The sequence below is a fragment of the Protomyctophum parallelum genome, assembly GCF_964188405.1.
Source record: "Protomyctophum parallelum genome assembly, chromosome: 15".
NCBI lineage: Eukaryota > Metazoa > Chordata > Actinopteri > Myctophiformes > Myctophidae > Protomyctophum > Protomyctophum parallelum.
Window position 1 is genome coordinate 4,251,803 of NC_139710.1, and position 17,114 is coordinate 4,268,916.

Sequence of the window (17,114 nt, forward strand, 5' to 3'; positions counted from 1 at the left end):
TGATCTTGGAGTTTGTCTGCAGCTGGCAGCTGAGCCGAGGGTACATCCGAATATTCTTATTCTATTTTGCTTATGATGGTTCCTAACAGTGTGCAATGGCCCAGACATGATAAGAGCTGGTCAAATTCTCTAAATGCGAAGGGAAGCCTGAGAGGCGCTTCATTGGTTCCTTATCTACTTTAGCATAAGGTACACTGGACCATCCTTTATGAAACAAAGGGAGATTTGCACCCGCACAATTCCTTGCTCCAGCAATTTGGAAGATACCTAAATCAAACAAAATCCTACATGTCAAGGTTTTCCGTGAGTTATGTGATGATTCTTAAGATATTGTATGCATACGTTTGTAATCAGATTGCCTATCATACTGTCATAAGTTTGTTTTGCATTACTGCCAGGGAAAAAGGGAGCAGACATTTTTTTTGTTTGTGCTTATGTGATAGACAGACAAGAATATTAAATATATACTTGGCTGTAAATGTCTGTCATCTCAGCCTAGAGAGAAATAGCTTGTTGTAGTCCATCATCAGAACATTATAGTTTAACCAGGCAGACCCACGTCAATAACATACGCCTGTATAATTAAGTAGCCTGCTGTAAGAATTTCTTATTACCGCGGTTGTCTTTGTGAATTCTCCTTCACATCATTCTTTGACCCCATGACATTTAACATTGTAAAAAAAAAAATGGTTAGGGTGTTTTATTTTAGGAGGGCCCTCCCATGTCCAGCTTATGGGCGCTGGTGCCGCAGAGGAGAGAACATGCGCCCACAGCGTCCCCCGCCGGAAATCGAACCCGGGACCTTCTAGCTGTGAGGCGACAGAGATATTCTATTCTATTCTGTAAATGTAGCTTTTTGTTCCTATAAGGCAAGCCCAGTCGAACTTTTAAGTAGAGGTTCATGAATGACCCTTGTGACCATTATGTTAAAAATGTTTGCAACGCACGCACGCACGCACGCACGCACGCACGCACACACACACACACACACACACAATGTCATATATTCCAGTGACCCTCTCCATGTACATCCTCTCAGCAGACCCCCCCCCCCGCCCACGTCTCTGTGTTTTTACCGCTGGGCTCTCTGACAGATGGGTCACAGCGAGCACTGCAGCCTATCTTCTTCTCTCTGCAGGAGTCCTCTAGCCCATTCTGACCTGAGATCAGATTCTAAAAATGTCAGTCGTTCTTCGATTTTTCAAAAAATAGCAGACCTACAAGCTCGTATCGCGCCACTCGGTGGCGCGATACGAGCTTGTAGATCTGCTATTTTTAAATAGCTAAAGCATAACATGATGCCGACACCAAAATGGGTGCCCGGTCAGAATGGGCTAGGCGTCATTCATAGGGTTTTCATTTCAACACACACACACACACACACACACACATGAATACATGAATGTCTTGCGGGTGGTAGTACAGGCTTTGATCTGCTACGGAGAAAGTTAAGTCGGTGCTGAGCGCCCCAGGGTTCTACAATAATAATATCGCTTAATTTAGCCGTTGGGCTCAGTGGAAGGCAAAGTCAAACCTCCAATTTATTTTCTTTTTTTTTTCTTGTTGCACCCCTTGCTTCTCCGGGGGAGAGTCAATATGTGGTTACACACTCACCAGATGTTGTCGACAGTGTGTCAGTCTAGAGGAGTCTCGGGTGGCTTGTTTAAGCAACGTTGGAGGCAGTGATGAATGCAGTGTTTCACTGATGGACAACCCACAATATGGGGGGGGGGGGGGGGGGTAGCTCGATGTCTCCAGAGGCCTTTCATCTTGGTAGTGTGTACATTATGTATTCCCATCACGGTCAGGCAATGACCCAGCAATGGACTGAGGGGGGGGGGGGGGGGGGGGGGGGGGGCTGGTCGGTATAGAGCCTGCCCTTCCCCGCGGAAGAAACACCAGGCCGTCAAAAGCTCTCTGATGTGTCACGCCGTATTTGCTCGAACTCGGCTTGAACAAAGAAGTCACAGAAGAAAGGGAGACCTTCCAAACAATTCACAAAATGTGAGGTGGAACATGACAGGGTTTTGAGTGTGGACTCACATGTTGGTGAAGTATTTAATTAAGGAACAGTGCCTGGGGGGGGAGGAATGGGATACAAACATCATGAGAGGTACTTGTTTTTGAGGACTGGAATGAGTGAAATTGATTGTAGTTGGCGTTTAGTTTAATTTACTGTAGCTATACTTTGAACTAGTGTGTTTGAAATATACATTCATGCGCAAAGGAAATCCATTGCTCACATTGTCAGATACTCTAGACAGCATATGTTGTTTTAGAAGTGGATGTGAATGTGATCTAAGCCATGAATTGACTTTCTAACAAACAAGAAAGCCAACAAACAAGCATGCATCTTTGTATTGAGTTTGTGCTTAAAATGTACTGTAAATTCTACAAACTGTTAATAAATATTTCAATCAATCAATCAATGTATGTATGTGCGTGCGTCAAAGTGCATTCTTGTTCTTCTGCTGGAGGAAATTGTACAGGTTAACCCTTCTGCTATCCTGAAGAGTCTGTATTTAAACGAGACTGCCTGGTTTGACATCTGAAATCAAGAATCAGTTCCAATATGATAATCTTGCTCCCACTCTTTCTCACTTTACTAGCCTACTTCTACTGCTGTGGTGTGTAGCTGGCAGTAGAATTGAAACAGCCTATTGGTGTGACATGACTACTGTACCTGGTTGAGATGTGTCAGCCTTTGACCAGAGACATTAGCTATCCACAGGGGGGCTCAAGCCTATCTGGTATGTTATGTCTGGACAGGTCGCTTACGGCTGACAGGCAAGCATTTGTTCTCAAAGTCATACCTGCATCGACAATTTAGAATCTCCCATCCACCACCTGAAACACACGTCTTTGCTGTGGAACAAAACCTGAGATGTCTCTGGAAATCTTTAGTTCTGCTATCCACTTGGATCTACATTGATTGAAATGTGTTAACAGTTTAGAGAATCACAGTACAATGCAAGCACAACTCAATACAAAGACTGTTAACTTTGAGTGGACGACCCAATAATAAAGCATTACACTTGTTTACAACAGGGTCCACCTTGTTCAATTCATCAAAACATTTTTGAGACGTACAAATATACACTTCTATAAAGCCAAAGAACAGAACAGGAATTCATCATGAAGGAGGCAAAAAGGGAAAAGAAACATATATGTACAGTGCAGGGACGAATAGCTCATTCTGACCTGAGATCAGATTCATAACGAGGTTTCCACTGGACACACACTGGTCTGATGAACCCATTCTGACCTGAGATCAGATTCTAAAAATGTCAGTCGTTCTTCGATTTTTCAAAAAATAGCAGACCTACAAGCTCGTATCGCGCCACTCGGTGGCGCGATATGAGCTTGTAGATCTGCTATTTTTCAATAGCTAAAGCATAACATGATGCCGACACCAAAATGGGTGCCCGGTCAGAATGGGATAGTTTCCATAATCCCCATGGGGGCCCGTGAGTACCCGTGAGTAACTTGGGTGGGGCCAAGAGGTGTTAACATTTTTAGGAATTCCCCGAAAATCCTCATGACTCTACGTCACTGGTACAGTGTGTGTGGAAAAAAAGGGGTGGGGGGGGGGGGGGGGGGGGGGGGTAGGGGAGGATTCAGATTTTACCGGGGGCCTGTTTCGAATTGCAGCCGTCCGTATTGGTGCCCTTTGAGAGCGGATTTGAAGGAGTCAAGGGATTTGCATGCAGTGGTGTCGCGGTTTTTACTGGTACAACAGCGTTTTAATGACGCCACGTGCACGCGCGCACGCACGCACCCACTCTCATACACCACCATAGCGTATGAGAGTTTTAGACACAAACACAAAAGTATAGACAGTGAAATAGCCAGACAAACATCTTAAACTGTACACTAGCGAAAATAAAAAAGTTTGCTTTGGACGAATGAATCTGTTCTTTGATGGAGGGGGAGGCATATTCTTGTGTACAGAACACCTCACAGCAGCAGTAGCCTACATGGAGCCATAGCCTGCTGCTGTAAGTGTGCATGCTTAGGCTATACGACGTGCGCTCAGGTATAAACTGTTAAAGCTGTCCTGTTGTTATGCAAAGTAGTATCCGTTTGATTCGGCGCGGCACTTGACACGGCGTGAAAATAGTACTGCGTTCTACGAGCATGACACCACCGTTCGCATGTCTTAATGACCGTTGGTAGGGCGTTCCACATTGCATTGTAGACATATTATGTATAGTTGATGGTTTAATTTGATTCCCCGCATTCGCCCTTGTTTTATTATGTTGAAAGTGTTTCCACATATATTGCAGTTCCGCTGAATTCCGGTGGACTCGCAATTTAAAATAACGGCGCTAAAAACAATAGCAGTGGAAATGTTTTATTGTTTCTAGATGCTTTAGGAAATTATGAACGAGGACATAATCCTCATGGATAGTCAATTTGAAAATATAATTTGACACGTAGTGGTGTAATATATAGCATTTCATTCAACGTGGCCTGTGGTCTCAGGGTGTTATCATTTTATGTGGATAGAAAGAGAGGTAATGTAGCTAAATGTCACCTTATGTGCAGAAAGCAGAGTGCTAGAATTGCAGTTAGATTGACAAGACATCCGACGTTTTGACTTATGATAGCCCACCTGGTGGCATGGCCAGTTGGATGGGCACCTGATGGGTGTGAGGACCCCCAGGTTTGAATCCCGCCTTGTCTCTCCTGTGTCTCTGTAATCGGTGTCCTGTCTCTCTGTCCTTGGCGTCGTGTCTCTCTGCACTGGCATGTTTGGAATAAAGCATCACATGCCCCAAATAAAATATATATTCTTTAAATCTTCAAAACACGATAGCCTTTTTTTACCTCTTTTAACATACCTCCCTGCCATGCATGGATTCCCACTGTCTCCCTCTATCTACCTCACCCTACGCCTCTAACCCTGTTAATAATACTCTTAAGAATTTGATCACAATTTCAAAACCACTTTGGAAAGCTTTCCCTCCTCTGGCCCCTATATCTGCTGTAACAATCAGCTTTTTCCCTGCTAGAATAGAAATTGTACTGAGCATATATTCTCTAACTTGAATTAATTCATCTTTTTCAAATATTCCACCTTTCCTGCTCAATATATTTCCAATGCCTCCAAACCTGACTTTTCATTCAAACTTTTGCTCCAAATACACAAACCATGTGCTATTGATGACATCCTCCGAATCCCTCCCAATCGTAAAGGCTTCATTTCAGGAATCTATTTCAGTATATCATCCCTTGGAGATGCTTCCCTCAATAAAATGAAGGACAAAAGGAAGGAGAAACTAGGGGACGTAATGCCTGATGATTCCTAGAATGAGGCCCTGGCAAGAGTTAATAAGACTACATCATGTGCAAAACGAGGTGTACTGTAACCACCTCTCCAAGTATAGCCTATATCTAGAACCGTAGCAGATGTCAGAGTGCTTCAGTAACCATAAAGAATTATGTTTTGGTCTTTCCCTTCCTCATCTAATTATTGGTCGGCAGCACACAGTATCCCGGACCCTAATCCTATCACACTATCACAGGCTGTATTGGGAGCAGCACCGACTGAGAGAAATGACTGCAAAGCAGAAAAGGCCCTCAAAACACTCCAGATTGAATTAAAGTCTTTAAGGTGCACGGATCAAAGATATCATAGAAGTGAGGAAATAGCCAGCACATAATGAATGTCCTTTTCACGTGGTTTTTATTGTCCTTTCACGGATAGAAGCAAACAGACGCGTTTCGACCTATAGGTCTTCCTCAGCGTTGAGGGTTCAGTTAAGGGGGCCGGCGACGACAAGAAGCAAATAGAGGTGTGGATAATGGAGCATGTTAATGTGTGCGTTTATTAAGCTTGCCGTCTATTCACCGGGGCCGATCTGCCACTTTGCACAGCTCCTCGGGTCCCTGAGGGGGCGAGTCATCGCTCACTTTAAATAATGCACCTCATCTAAGGGGCCCAGCGGAGCCCCTGCTACAGAACCCTTCATCCTGGTGACATGTGGAATTGAGAAAAGAGGGATAGAAACCTCGGGTGCTCCTTTTTTTAGAGGTGTGATGCTAGATTTTCTCTCTCTCTCTCTCTCTCTCTCTCTCTCTCTCTCTCTCTTCCCCCCCACCCCCACCCCCCTCTGGCTCTTTTGGGCTCTTTATGCCTCTCTGTTTCACTTTGACTGTCACTCTCCGTCTCATTCTTCGTCTCGCTCCCTCGCTCTCGCTCTCCCTCTCTTTCTCAGCCATTTTCTCCGTCGATCCCTCTCTATTTTTATCTCCCATCGCTGTCTATCACTCTCTTCTGACTATATAGGCCTCTGTCTATCTGTCACTCTCTTTCTGTTTTACTCTGGAATTCACTCTGTCACACGCTCTCTCTCTCTCTCTCTCTCTCTCTCTCTCTCTCTCTCTCTCTCTCTCTCTCTCTCTCTCTCTCTCGCACACTTTATTTTTCTCTCTCTCCTTCCCATCTTGTGGGTACTAAAGGTAATCTGCTCCTTCAGCCTCTCTTCACATTAAATGTGTGATCAGTCCTCGCTGAGCTCTCTCTCTCTCTCTCTCCAAGGGTCCACTCCAGAGCAGGAGGTGGTGGTGGTGGTGGGGGGGGGGGCCTTGTTGACATGGCGGCAGACTTATCATTTGAATCAAGGACAGAGAGGCCAAGGTGACTTCATGATGTGACACTACAGTAGCAGCAGTAACTAGTATAGAGAGATGGAGTATCCTCGGTGCCGGTTGTTGAAGTGGTAATTGGAGCGTCTGGAGAGCACCTGGAGAGTGGTGTAGTTATCATGAAGACATCACTTTGAGACAAGGGCATCACTTCAACACAGATAAGCATATCTAATGGCTGAGAATCCTAAACACAGGAAACGTTCTCATCATTTAAAAGGATGCATTTCGTGTCCATAGTGGCTAAGGCGCTTGCCTATACGGAGTAGCGCAAACCTCCGCTGGCCTTGACTTAAATCTTGCCCGAGACTTTCTCCTGCATTTCCCCCCAATTTGTCTACCTCTGAGCTCTCATACTGACAATACACAGATGGAAATGTAAAGGCTAGTGGATTGCCCACTGTTTTTGTTTTTAAAGAAAAGAGAAAATCTAAAACAAGGAACCACTGATGAGGATGCTGTTTGCGTATGTGTGATGCCATGCCACTCACTCAGTGTTTGAATCATTTGCAATGCACATTTCAATTTCTGACGGACAATGTGCTGAACTAGTGTCATTTTGGTGGATGTGTGCTAGCGTTTTGGGTGGTACAGAATTGATGGGGAATCAAAACCAGAGCCCTGACAGCATTATTGTTATTATGTTAGTTATATCAACCAATGCAGGGAATGAAATACCAAACCCTGGCAGACAGTGCAAGTTAATCACACAATATATACGGGTGGTAATCATGCAATACATTTCAGAATAGCATTCATTGTCACGCTTTATTTAACCACAGATTGTGCTATTGTAAATTAACAACATTACATTATTTACATATAATGTATGGCTTCCTCATAATACTACCCGTTTGTGTAGGGTTCTTTACTATGCCTGAAAACCATGAACTTCACACTCACACTCTCCCGCGAAGACTGTAAATCACTTCTTATTCAGGGGAGGAAATCTTGACAAATCAGCGTGCTCAGATCTCTACTCTACAATGACTGATTTGAGCTTAGAGGAAGCTTTGCCAAGGCATGCTGCCTCACTGCCTTGATCTCTCTCTCTTGCCGGCCCTTTTTCTGCTGCCAGCTGTTATGCACGGACTGTTTTACTATAGTGCTGCTTAGTAATGGGGCTTTTAAAGATGCCAGTGTCGGTCTATGTGTCCACAAATTTGCTCCCAAACAACATAATGTATATCGAAAACTACAGGCTGGGGATTGCCATGACATTTACTCTGCACCTTCATGATCCAGAGAGGGGATAGGTGTCCACTTGGCACACAAGTCATCTCAAAAGCGACTGAAATTTGCTGAGTGCAGTGATGCTCTGTGGAAGATGAAACCTAACAATCAGGCCAAAATGTCACCGCACATAAGATATATCATAATGTACCGATGAGCCCATATACAGTACCTTCTGCTGGCTGAAGCTCGCGGGACTTCTCTTTACCTATTTCCAGTTGAGTGCAAGGAGGCCTGCTAGCGGCGCACGGCGCAATTAGTGTTATGTGTGTGTCCACAGTGACGCATTATTTGTGTTGTGTTATTTGTGGCACACTTTACTACTTATTTCGATGGAAATAAGCGAATTTTAGCACTAAAACCCAACCCCCATTGAGGGCTTATGGTAGGGGAAATAGCCAATAATGCGCTTTTACACAAAATAACACCTGTACCTCTTGGTGGTGGGGCCGTAACAACTACAAATAAAGGTAAGAAAGCCTTCTAGTCCGAAATGATCCTTTAACTGTAAAGTTAAAGTAAGAGGAACATACTGTATCACCCAGTCTGTTTCAGTAAAGACCAAGAATACCAAGACTCACTTTTGTACCATCTTTTGAAAGGAACAATACCAATGAGAGTATAGACTGATGCCTTCTTTTTTTGAGGGTCACTATCCCCTCCTATGTCCAGCTTTGAGGGCGCGTGTAAACGCAAACATTAAATGCCATTGATAATAAATGGCCAGTTTTGAGTGTTTGTGTAAACACAAACATTGCGTAACACAAACATTGAAGACGAAGGTGAGGACGCAAATTGTGATTGGCCAGAATGAGAGGATTATGTATGATGATAAGAGCGCCCCTCACTTCACACGGGTGTGATTTCTGAGGGGTGCTATAGGCTGCTAGCCCCTCCTATGTCCAGCTTAATGTATGTAACCTAAAATCTGTCCCAACACAAACATTAAATACCGTTGACAATGAATGGACAATTGTGAGTGTCGCGTAACACAAACATCGATGACTAAGGTGAGGACGCAAATTCCGATTGGCCCGGAATGAGATGATGTATATGATGATGTACGATGATAAAAATCACACGGGGTGTGATTTTCTTTAAATATAGGCTAAGTGAAAACAAAGAAGAACTCGAACTTGAGAACAGCAGTTCCAGAGGATTCAAACGCCTGCAGACATGTATTCTGCTTGCATGGCAAACGACCTCTATGCCCACCTACGTCCTTCTCCCCTTTAATTGCTGTTGTCTAATGCAGCAGTAGCAGATCTTGAGCACAGATTATGGCTGCAGGATAATAACCCATTCTGACCTGAGATCAGATTCTAAAAATGTCTATTACATCCTGACAGTTTCATTATTAACCCATTATTAACCCATTCTGAGTTCAGATTCTAAAAGTGTCTTCGATTTTTCAAAAATATCAGACCTACAAGCTCTTAGCGCGCCACTCGGTGGCGCGCTATGAGCTTGTAGGTCTGATATTTTTCAATAGCTAAAGCACGACATGATGCTAACACCAAAACGGGTGCCCGTTCAGAATGGGATAAACTGTGAATGATGAATATGCAAAGGCATGGACAGATCAGCAAAGTAGTCTCATCAGACATAACCAGACCACTCTTGCATGTATTGCTTAATGTGTTAAAACAGATTAGTAGGTAAGCTGGGAAGCAGACAACATTGGGGAGGCATTATAGAGAAAGCTCTTGCAGAATACATATGGTTCCAAAGATTAGAGTCTCTTAAGCACCGCAGCCAGAATTCTGTCTGAAGCTAATTGGACAATGTCTTATTATAACTCACTAGCTTGTTATAAGGAGGAGGACTGTCGTGCAATGATTAGTGCAGGTGCTGGGAAACCTTGGGTTGCTTGAATTTAAAGACTGGGCTTAGGACCGCAGCTGCCTGGAATTCATTTTTTATTACTGTTTAAAACTTTGAGTCTAGTTTGAGTCTACAAACGTAAAAAAATGGATATGGTCCTATATTCAATTCATCAACATAGCATAAAAATACAAATGCTATAAAAGAGATATGAGAATTACATTTATCTCACAATGTGGTCTTCTGAATAAAACAAAAAGAGGAAAGAAAAAAATCCGCGTTTTGGTAGCAGAGTAGAATGACAATTTCCCCATGTTTGTTCTAAATGTGTGTACCGCTATAGTAACATGGTGTTGTGGGTGTCACTCACTTTGGAGAAGCAGTTTGATAGGTATTGCGGGCACTGTCTCTTCGACTATCTTACACACCAAACCCATTTATATTTGCTTAACCATTTTTTTTGTCTTTTACACTGAGCTAGAAAAGTGAGTTGGAATTTGGTGGATTTAAGGCCGAGACGTAGTGTATCAGTTTGTTTTGGGAAGTCTGAAGCTTAGTTTTTAGTGACATTGAGATGTTGCAGAGCCAACAGGTGAAGTATAATCAAAATGGCATTGAATGAGCTAGGGCTTCACCTAGAGTTGTGAAAGCACTTTGCTTACAAAATAGGAAATCCTGCCCAAAAATCTTGTTCTTTGATTGACTTTCTTGATCACTTTTAATGCCATTTTTTCACCCATCAGTTTGTTCTCAAGAACACAGCCCAAATAGGTAACCTCTTCTTTGCTTGAGATTAAGATTTTTTTTAATACGTTTTTTATCCCACGACTTTTGCAACCCAGTGTCAATGATCTAATAATGCTCGCTCCAGTGAAAGCCACTATATTAGTTACAGTGGCCACGTTGACCCTGCAGTTCTGACTATGTTGAAAAGCTCCACTGGATTCTGAATGTGAACTGGATGTTTGGTTTGGAAATACCCCTTTTATTTATTTTATTTTAACTGGCTTAAACTTTCATAATATCCCACAACCTCAGAGCAGGGTGCACATCCATAAAAGAAACTGAACGTTCTTATCAACCTTTTTTTTTTTTTTTAATTGGGGGCTCAGATGTGGTACATACTTTTAGATACATATTTTTCTGTTCCCCATCTTTGACTGGCTTGTTGAGAAGCAAACCGTGTCATGTTGTAGCAACAGAGTAAACAATGATTCCTCCCAAGTAATAGTTAGCTGTTGTAATTAGAACGTTCTTTAAACTTTAGACCAGGGGGGCAGTCAGCCAGATATTTCGTGAAGCCTCATTTGAAATCGGTAGTTCATATAATGTGCCTGTTGTGGCGCTGGACTGGACCCAAAAAGCCCCATAGCTCCATAGAGGCCCATGTATTTTGGCCCAACTTCACCTAGACTGTATTACCTTAATAAACATGGTCATGAATACTTTCTTCTTCCAGTCACTAGTTTAAAGTCTCATTTCTAATGTCATAATATTCTTTTTGGTAAATTATGGTCCCATTAATTAAAAAAATGACCATAAAGAAAAAAAAACATCGCGTATGTTCTGAGGGGCGTGGCTACCGTTACAGTCTATGATCGGGATTCCCCTCCCACTCGAGTCAAAATAAAAACCAACGGAGAAGAAGGGGGGAAGTCCCGCCTCGTTGTCTGGGCAGCCAATGGCCAGCTGGTCCAAAACGGAGCCAGCCAATGGCCAGCTGGTACCAAACGGATCTAGAAAGATGGCGACTTACAGTGCAGGAATAACAGGCTTCATTTTACGTCCATGTTAGACCCGGCGAACGCTTTGTCCATATTTTTTACAGTCTATGCTTTAGACAGGTCAAGTCTATGGGGTAAAATAAGGAGTCTCGTGATGAACACTTCCCGCTCTCTCTACTTCAGACGTAAGTGTATCTAAACAAATACTGTATGACTATGTGCTCTTTCTATCTGCAGCATTCAGTCAGAGGACAGCGGTGAGATCCTCCTGGGTCCTGAGGTGACATACGGGCCCTCTGGCCTGGACCTCCTGAGCCCGGTGGCCCTGACCATTGCCCACTGTGCAGAGCTGGACACCCACAACTGGAATGTCCACCTGAAGAGGAAAACCCAGGACAGCAAATGGGAGGTAAGAACAGGTGTGTGTGTGTGTGTGTGTGTGTGTGTGTGTGCGTGTGTGTGACTGTGTGTGTGTGTGTGTGTGTGTGCGCGTGCGCGTGCGCGTCTGTGCATATGCCTGTCAAACACAATCCAAGTCATCACCCTCCAATCCAGGGTCATTCATGGTGTTTTCCTCTCCTCAATTGTCCTTTGCCCAATGGCTCCATTTCTTCGTGGGTAAATGTCATGTCGGCTGAATGCTGTGGGGGATAGGGTTGTATATGGAGGGAAGAAAGCAGCGTTGCTTGACATAAAGTGGCAAGGGTTGTTGACTCTGCCCCTCCCGGTCTTATCCAGCCTCTATATATTTGCTTTATGTGGTAATGGCTCCAGTAAGTCACCAGTCACTGAGGAATGGGACTGGGTGAGTTGTGTGAATTGTGTACGTGTGCGTGTGTAAGTTGTTAAGTACTATTGGATGCTGTGAATGTGTGGGTGTTTTATGTTTGTGTGTGTGTGTGTGTGTGTGTGTGTGTGTGTGTGTGTGTGTGTGTGTGTGTGTGCGCGTGCGCGCGCGTGCATGCATGCAATTGTATATGTGCCTGTTTGGTTGTGGGTGTATGCATGGCTTGCGCCTCTGTAGTGTAAGATGATTGTATGTGCGTGCTTGTGGAGGTGCCAGTTTGTGTGTGTGTGTGTGGCTTGTATACCTCTGTGGTCAGAGAGGCCACACAAACGTTGCTCCCAGAGAATTAAAAAGCAATGATAGCGTGTAACAGCCTGGAAGAGTCACAGCCTCCGTCAGTCAGTTGGCCAGCAGGCTGAGGATGGGGGTGGGCTGAAACGGGGGGGGGGCTGTTAGACATGGGAAGTATTGATCCAGCGGGTCTGGATGGACATGCCACAGTGACTGTGGACACGAGGCAATCAGGATGAAGAATCATGGAAATGGCCTCTGTGCTGACCACAACGCTCACTCTGCCCTGCTGGACAGCCCGCTCCGTGCTCCCCCGCCCACGCACACACGCACCCACCCACCCACGCACGCACGCACGCAAACACATACAGGGATAGACACATTAAAGGTTTTATGACATTCATTTTCATTTATTTTTCTTTTTCTTTTTTCTTTTAGGTTTTATGACCTCAATTACACCCAAAAAACCTGAACTTTGAACATTCAGTGGATTTTCTGTGGTCTGAAGTTGTCTTTGGGGTTTTTTGGGCCTTTTGAGCTACAATGAAAACAGGCAACACAGTGAAACAGTGACATCTGCTGGCAAATCCCATTGACATATATGGGATTTGCAGTAAGTGATGTCACTTACTGCCGGCAAATCAGAGCACTAGTTTGAGCCAGAAAACCCCAGATCACAGAAAATCTACTGAATGTTAAAAGTTCATGTTTTTTGGGTGCAATTGAGATTAGAAAACCTAAAAAAAACAAGAACAATTCCAAAACCTTTTTTTTTATGTCACAATCCCTTTAACACAAATGGGCTCCATTAAGCAGTTCAAATAATATTACTAATCATATTACAGTTTTATGAGCTGGGGGCGTGTGGTATGTCAATTTTGGGCATGTTAAGAAGCGCTTTCGACACCCCGTGGATTGCGCAAAACGGCCTTGAATTAGTCATGGGTGTGTTTAAGGAGTGTTTGAGACGTACCCGATCAACATGTCCGTACTATTCTCTTTACCAGTCACATACGGAATGCGCACTTACTTAATACTCGTGGTATTACATTTCTTCAGGCTGGCACCATAGAAGACATGACATGACTTTGTCACATTTGGGTTAATTATTCCTATTGCACTGCATGCTGTCACCTTTATGCCTCAAAATAATTTGTTTCTATTGAAAAACACCAGTAAAATAACGTTTATTATATTTTATTTCATTCAAGTCATGATGAAGGAATGAGTTGAATGCTGCTACTTAATGCTGTGCCTGTGGCCCCGATGGTATATGGTCTTCGCTCTTAGCATTTTATTGAAGAAGACTTGAATCGGGTGTGATACAGCATATGAAAGCAAACTTCCCACGGATTATGGAGATGTTTTTATTTATTATTATGGCCGTTTCTAATCTCAACATTTTACAAAAAAAAGACGCAAAAAGAGGCTGTTGCCATGTCTCATAGAAACAAGTAAATAGGTCTATAAAGATAAGCGCATATAACAGGGGTCTGTAACCTATTTTAAATGAAGTGCCATGTTTTTATTTTCTAGATAGTGAGTCTGCCATATCCAGATTAATTTTAATGACACCACATGTGTGGAGTTTGCATGTTCTCCCCGTGTCCCCTAGGGTAGGTACCCTCACAAAAACATGCAGTAATCCTGGTCTCTAAACTGCCTCCCCCTGGCCAGCCGGGACGCCTGATGGAGGGGAAAGGAACTGGTTGGAATAACGTGTTCCTTCCACGCGCTACGTCCAACCAGGGAAACTCCCCCCTGTCAGGTGTAAAGGAGCAACTTGGACACTCAAGCATGAAGGAAGCATGAGTTAAGTCCGTTTCTCTCCCTAGGTTGGCGGAGGGTGTGTAGAGCCCAGGATCACATCACAGGATGATTGACACAGGGGTGAAAAATGGGTTACAAAATCGTGGGTCAAAAAATATAAATTAAAAAAAAAAAAATGACACCACATTAAAATAAAAAAACATATTTTGATTGTCCACAAATATAAAGTTCTTCCTTCTTTTTAAATATGTTCTTGCACATTGTTATAATGATCATGATATATATCCCCCTGCAGTCAGAGTTCATAGTTTTAATGAATGAATGTGATGCATTGTGAGCTGGTATAGATCTGCTATTTTCAAAAGTAATCTTGGAAAATTTTAATTTAATTTTTGGATTAGCCGTCCTTAGTTGGGCAAATGCATTCATCTGGGGATCCTTGACATGGGAATGTGCTGTGTGAGGATCACTGGTTTAAACAACATTAGGAGAAAAGCCCAAATAACCACTTTAGAAACAAGAAAAGCAACCACAACTAGTAGGCTACAACTACCAATATTTACAAGCAACTTTACAGAAAAAGAAGCCGCTTATAATAAACAGACATGGCAACACTACAGCAGCCTCCCAGAGCCGCTCAAGTGTAAAATCAAACAGTGCTTTTTGCGTTTTTATGAGGTGGTCAGACCCACGTCTAATCGAGTGTTTTTAGGTCAAGGGGCTTAATAGCAAATTGCGCAAAGCGAAAATAATTAACATATGGACACTCCCACAATGCTAAAATATTCAGGAACGCCGTATGCCATATGTGTGTGCGTTCAACACGGGCCGATATGCCTTTCATTATACGATTGTGCGCAGAGCGAGGGCAATTTATGTATTAGGCCTACCCCATTGTAAAACGGATCTTCAAAATGGCACCCATTGAGTGGTGCATGGTTGCCGGGTGTTTTCAGGCTATTCCACTATGACTCGTGTCCGGTTTTGGCTTCCATCTTGAATGTTAAAGTAGTGTTAATGCTACCAAGCTAAAATAAGGCCAATCCTTGCTCTAGAAAACGCCAAGCCCATCGCGCTCACCGGATAATCAGAAAAGACCTCCGAACATCGCCGTTCTGGTCAACACCATGGACAGCGCATTCGTTTCGGAGAAAAAAGCCTGCAAAGGCGTGGGCTAAAACAGAGGCTAATGGCTATTGAGAAAAAACACCAGTGCGGGCGGGGCCCTGGCAACCATGCATAGCAACCAGAGCGGTAAAAAAAATGAAACACAGCGAGGCAATGTTATAGCGATATCAAACGCCTTAAGACGAGCCTGCTCGTCATCTGTACCCAGCGTTCAGTATATGTAGGTATATGACTGAATGTTTTCTTATAAACTGATTACTAAGGCAAAATATCAAATAAATAAACTCATCTGCAATCAGTCTTTTTCTCAAAAATACATTTCATAACAAGCATTATCATGGTAGAACACATCTTGGTAGTTTGAATGTTTTAATGCTCTTTTCCAGTATTAATAATTACAGTTAATTATTGCAGTTACTACAATTTACGAAGCAACAATTTATATTGGGAAAAGAAACAGGAATAGGGCCAGTGTAAGGACTTCTCCACACATCTACATGTCTCTTGGTGCATGCATGCATGCGTGTGCACTGCACACACGCACACGCACACGCACGCACACGCACGCACACACACACTCCTGCTCACTGCTCCAATTGCTAGGGCTGGTGAGCCACTGGACACAGCCCTGGTACCTAAAGCCTTTCACAGCCTGTTAGCGTATATAGGGGGTCAGGATGCAGTAAAATGAAAGTGGCACACTGTATTTCTTATATGTCGTTGTTTAGAGTGGCTGGGCACTGCATGTATCTATGCGTGTTTGTATAAGATTATATTTAATGTTTCCTCACTGGGAAATGGTGGGTATGTTTGTTTTTTATTTTTATCAGGAGGTATTTGCTGCTGTAGTCATCCCCAGAGCTTAATCCACGAACCCAGAGGTCCCTACTGGCAACGTCACTTTGTATTATCTGCCTCTGTTCCCCAAACAGACATTGGCATGGAGACAGGAATAAAGAGAGAGAGAGAGAGAGGGGACACAAATGTAGTAAAAGGGATTTCCATACAGGCGGTAATATTGTAAATCTGACGTAAGGTTTCGGTAAGTGGAGCAAGGGTCAGAATACTGAATATTACTATCTCCCCTCCGGCTGTTGTGCTCTAGTTGTCAGCGCATGGAAGAGCCTTGTTATTTAAGAGAGAAGACCAATTGGATTTGGCCATGTCCTAGAATCTCCCCCCCCCCCCCCCCCCCCCATTCATTCATCCTAAGTAATGTTGTGACAAGTAATGGAGATGGCTGTAAGGTGACACGGAGTAGCTGTCCCAGCATGCATCACTGTCTTCACCCCTCTCCATCCACCGCCACTGCCGCCGTCACCAAGCTAGAGGGTGCAATGACATGCAACGTTGGAGGTCTTTGATTAAACTCTCTCTCTCTCGCTCTCGCTCTCTCTCTCTCTCTCTCTCTCTCTCTCTCTCTCTCTCTCTCTCTCTCTCTCTCCCTCTCTCTCTCTGTCTCGCTCCCTGTCTGTGATTCTCTTTTTCTTCTTTCTGTCTGCTGTGTCCCAGTCGTTATAATCTCGCTGTCAGATGTCGGCATGGAGTCTCAGATTAGGTGTCTCGCTGACTCCCCCCTGGAGGTCATTCAGTCACAGATTACTGTCACTTTGAAAAGCTCTCCTTCTGACACCCTGTTTGTTCAGACAACATTAGAACCTGTGTGTGTGTGTGTGTGTGTGTGTGTGTGTGTGTGTGTGTGTGTG

General features: G+C 43.6%; 1 protein-coding gene across 3 annotated transcripts in view; it reads left to right on the forward strand.

The window, feature by feature from the left end:
• unc5db (unc-5 netrin receptor Db) overlaps nucleotides 1-17,114 on the forward strand; it is a 242,114-nt gene that overhangs the window by 200,700 nt on the left and 24,300 nt on the right. For all 3 annotated transcript variants that reach the window (XM_083783854.1, XM_083783856.1, XM_083783855.1), the window contains one exon: nucleotides 11,670-11,841. In XM_083783854.1, coding sequence (XP_083639980.1) covers nucleotides 11,670-11,841 — 172 coding nt within the window. The remainder of the gene's footprint in view (nucleotides 1-11,669; nucleotides 11,842-17,114) is intronic.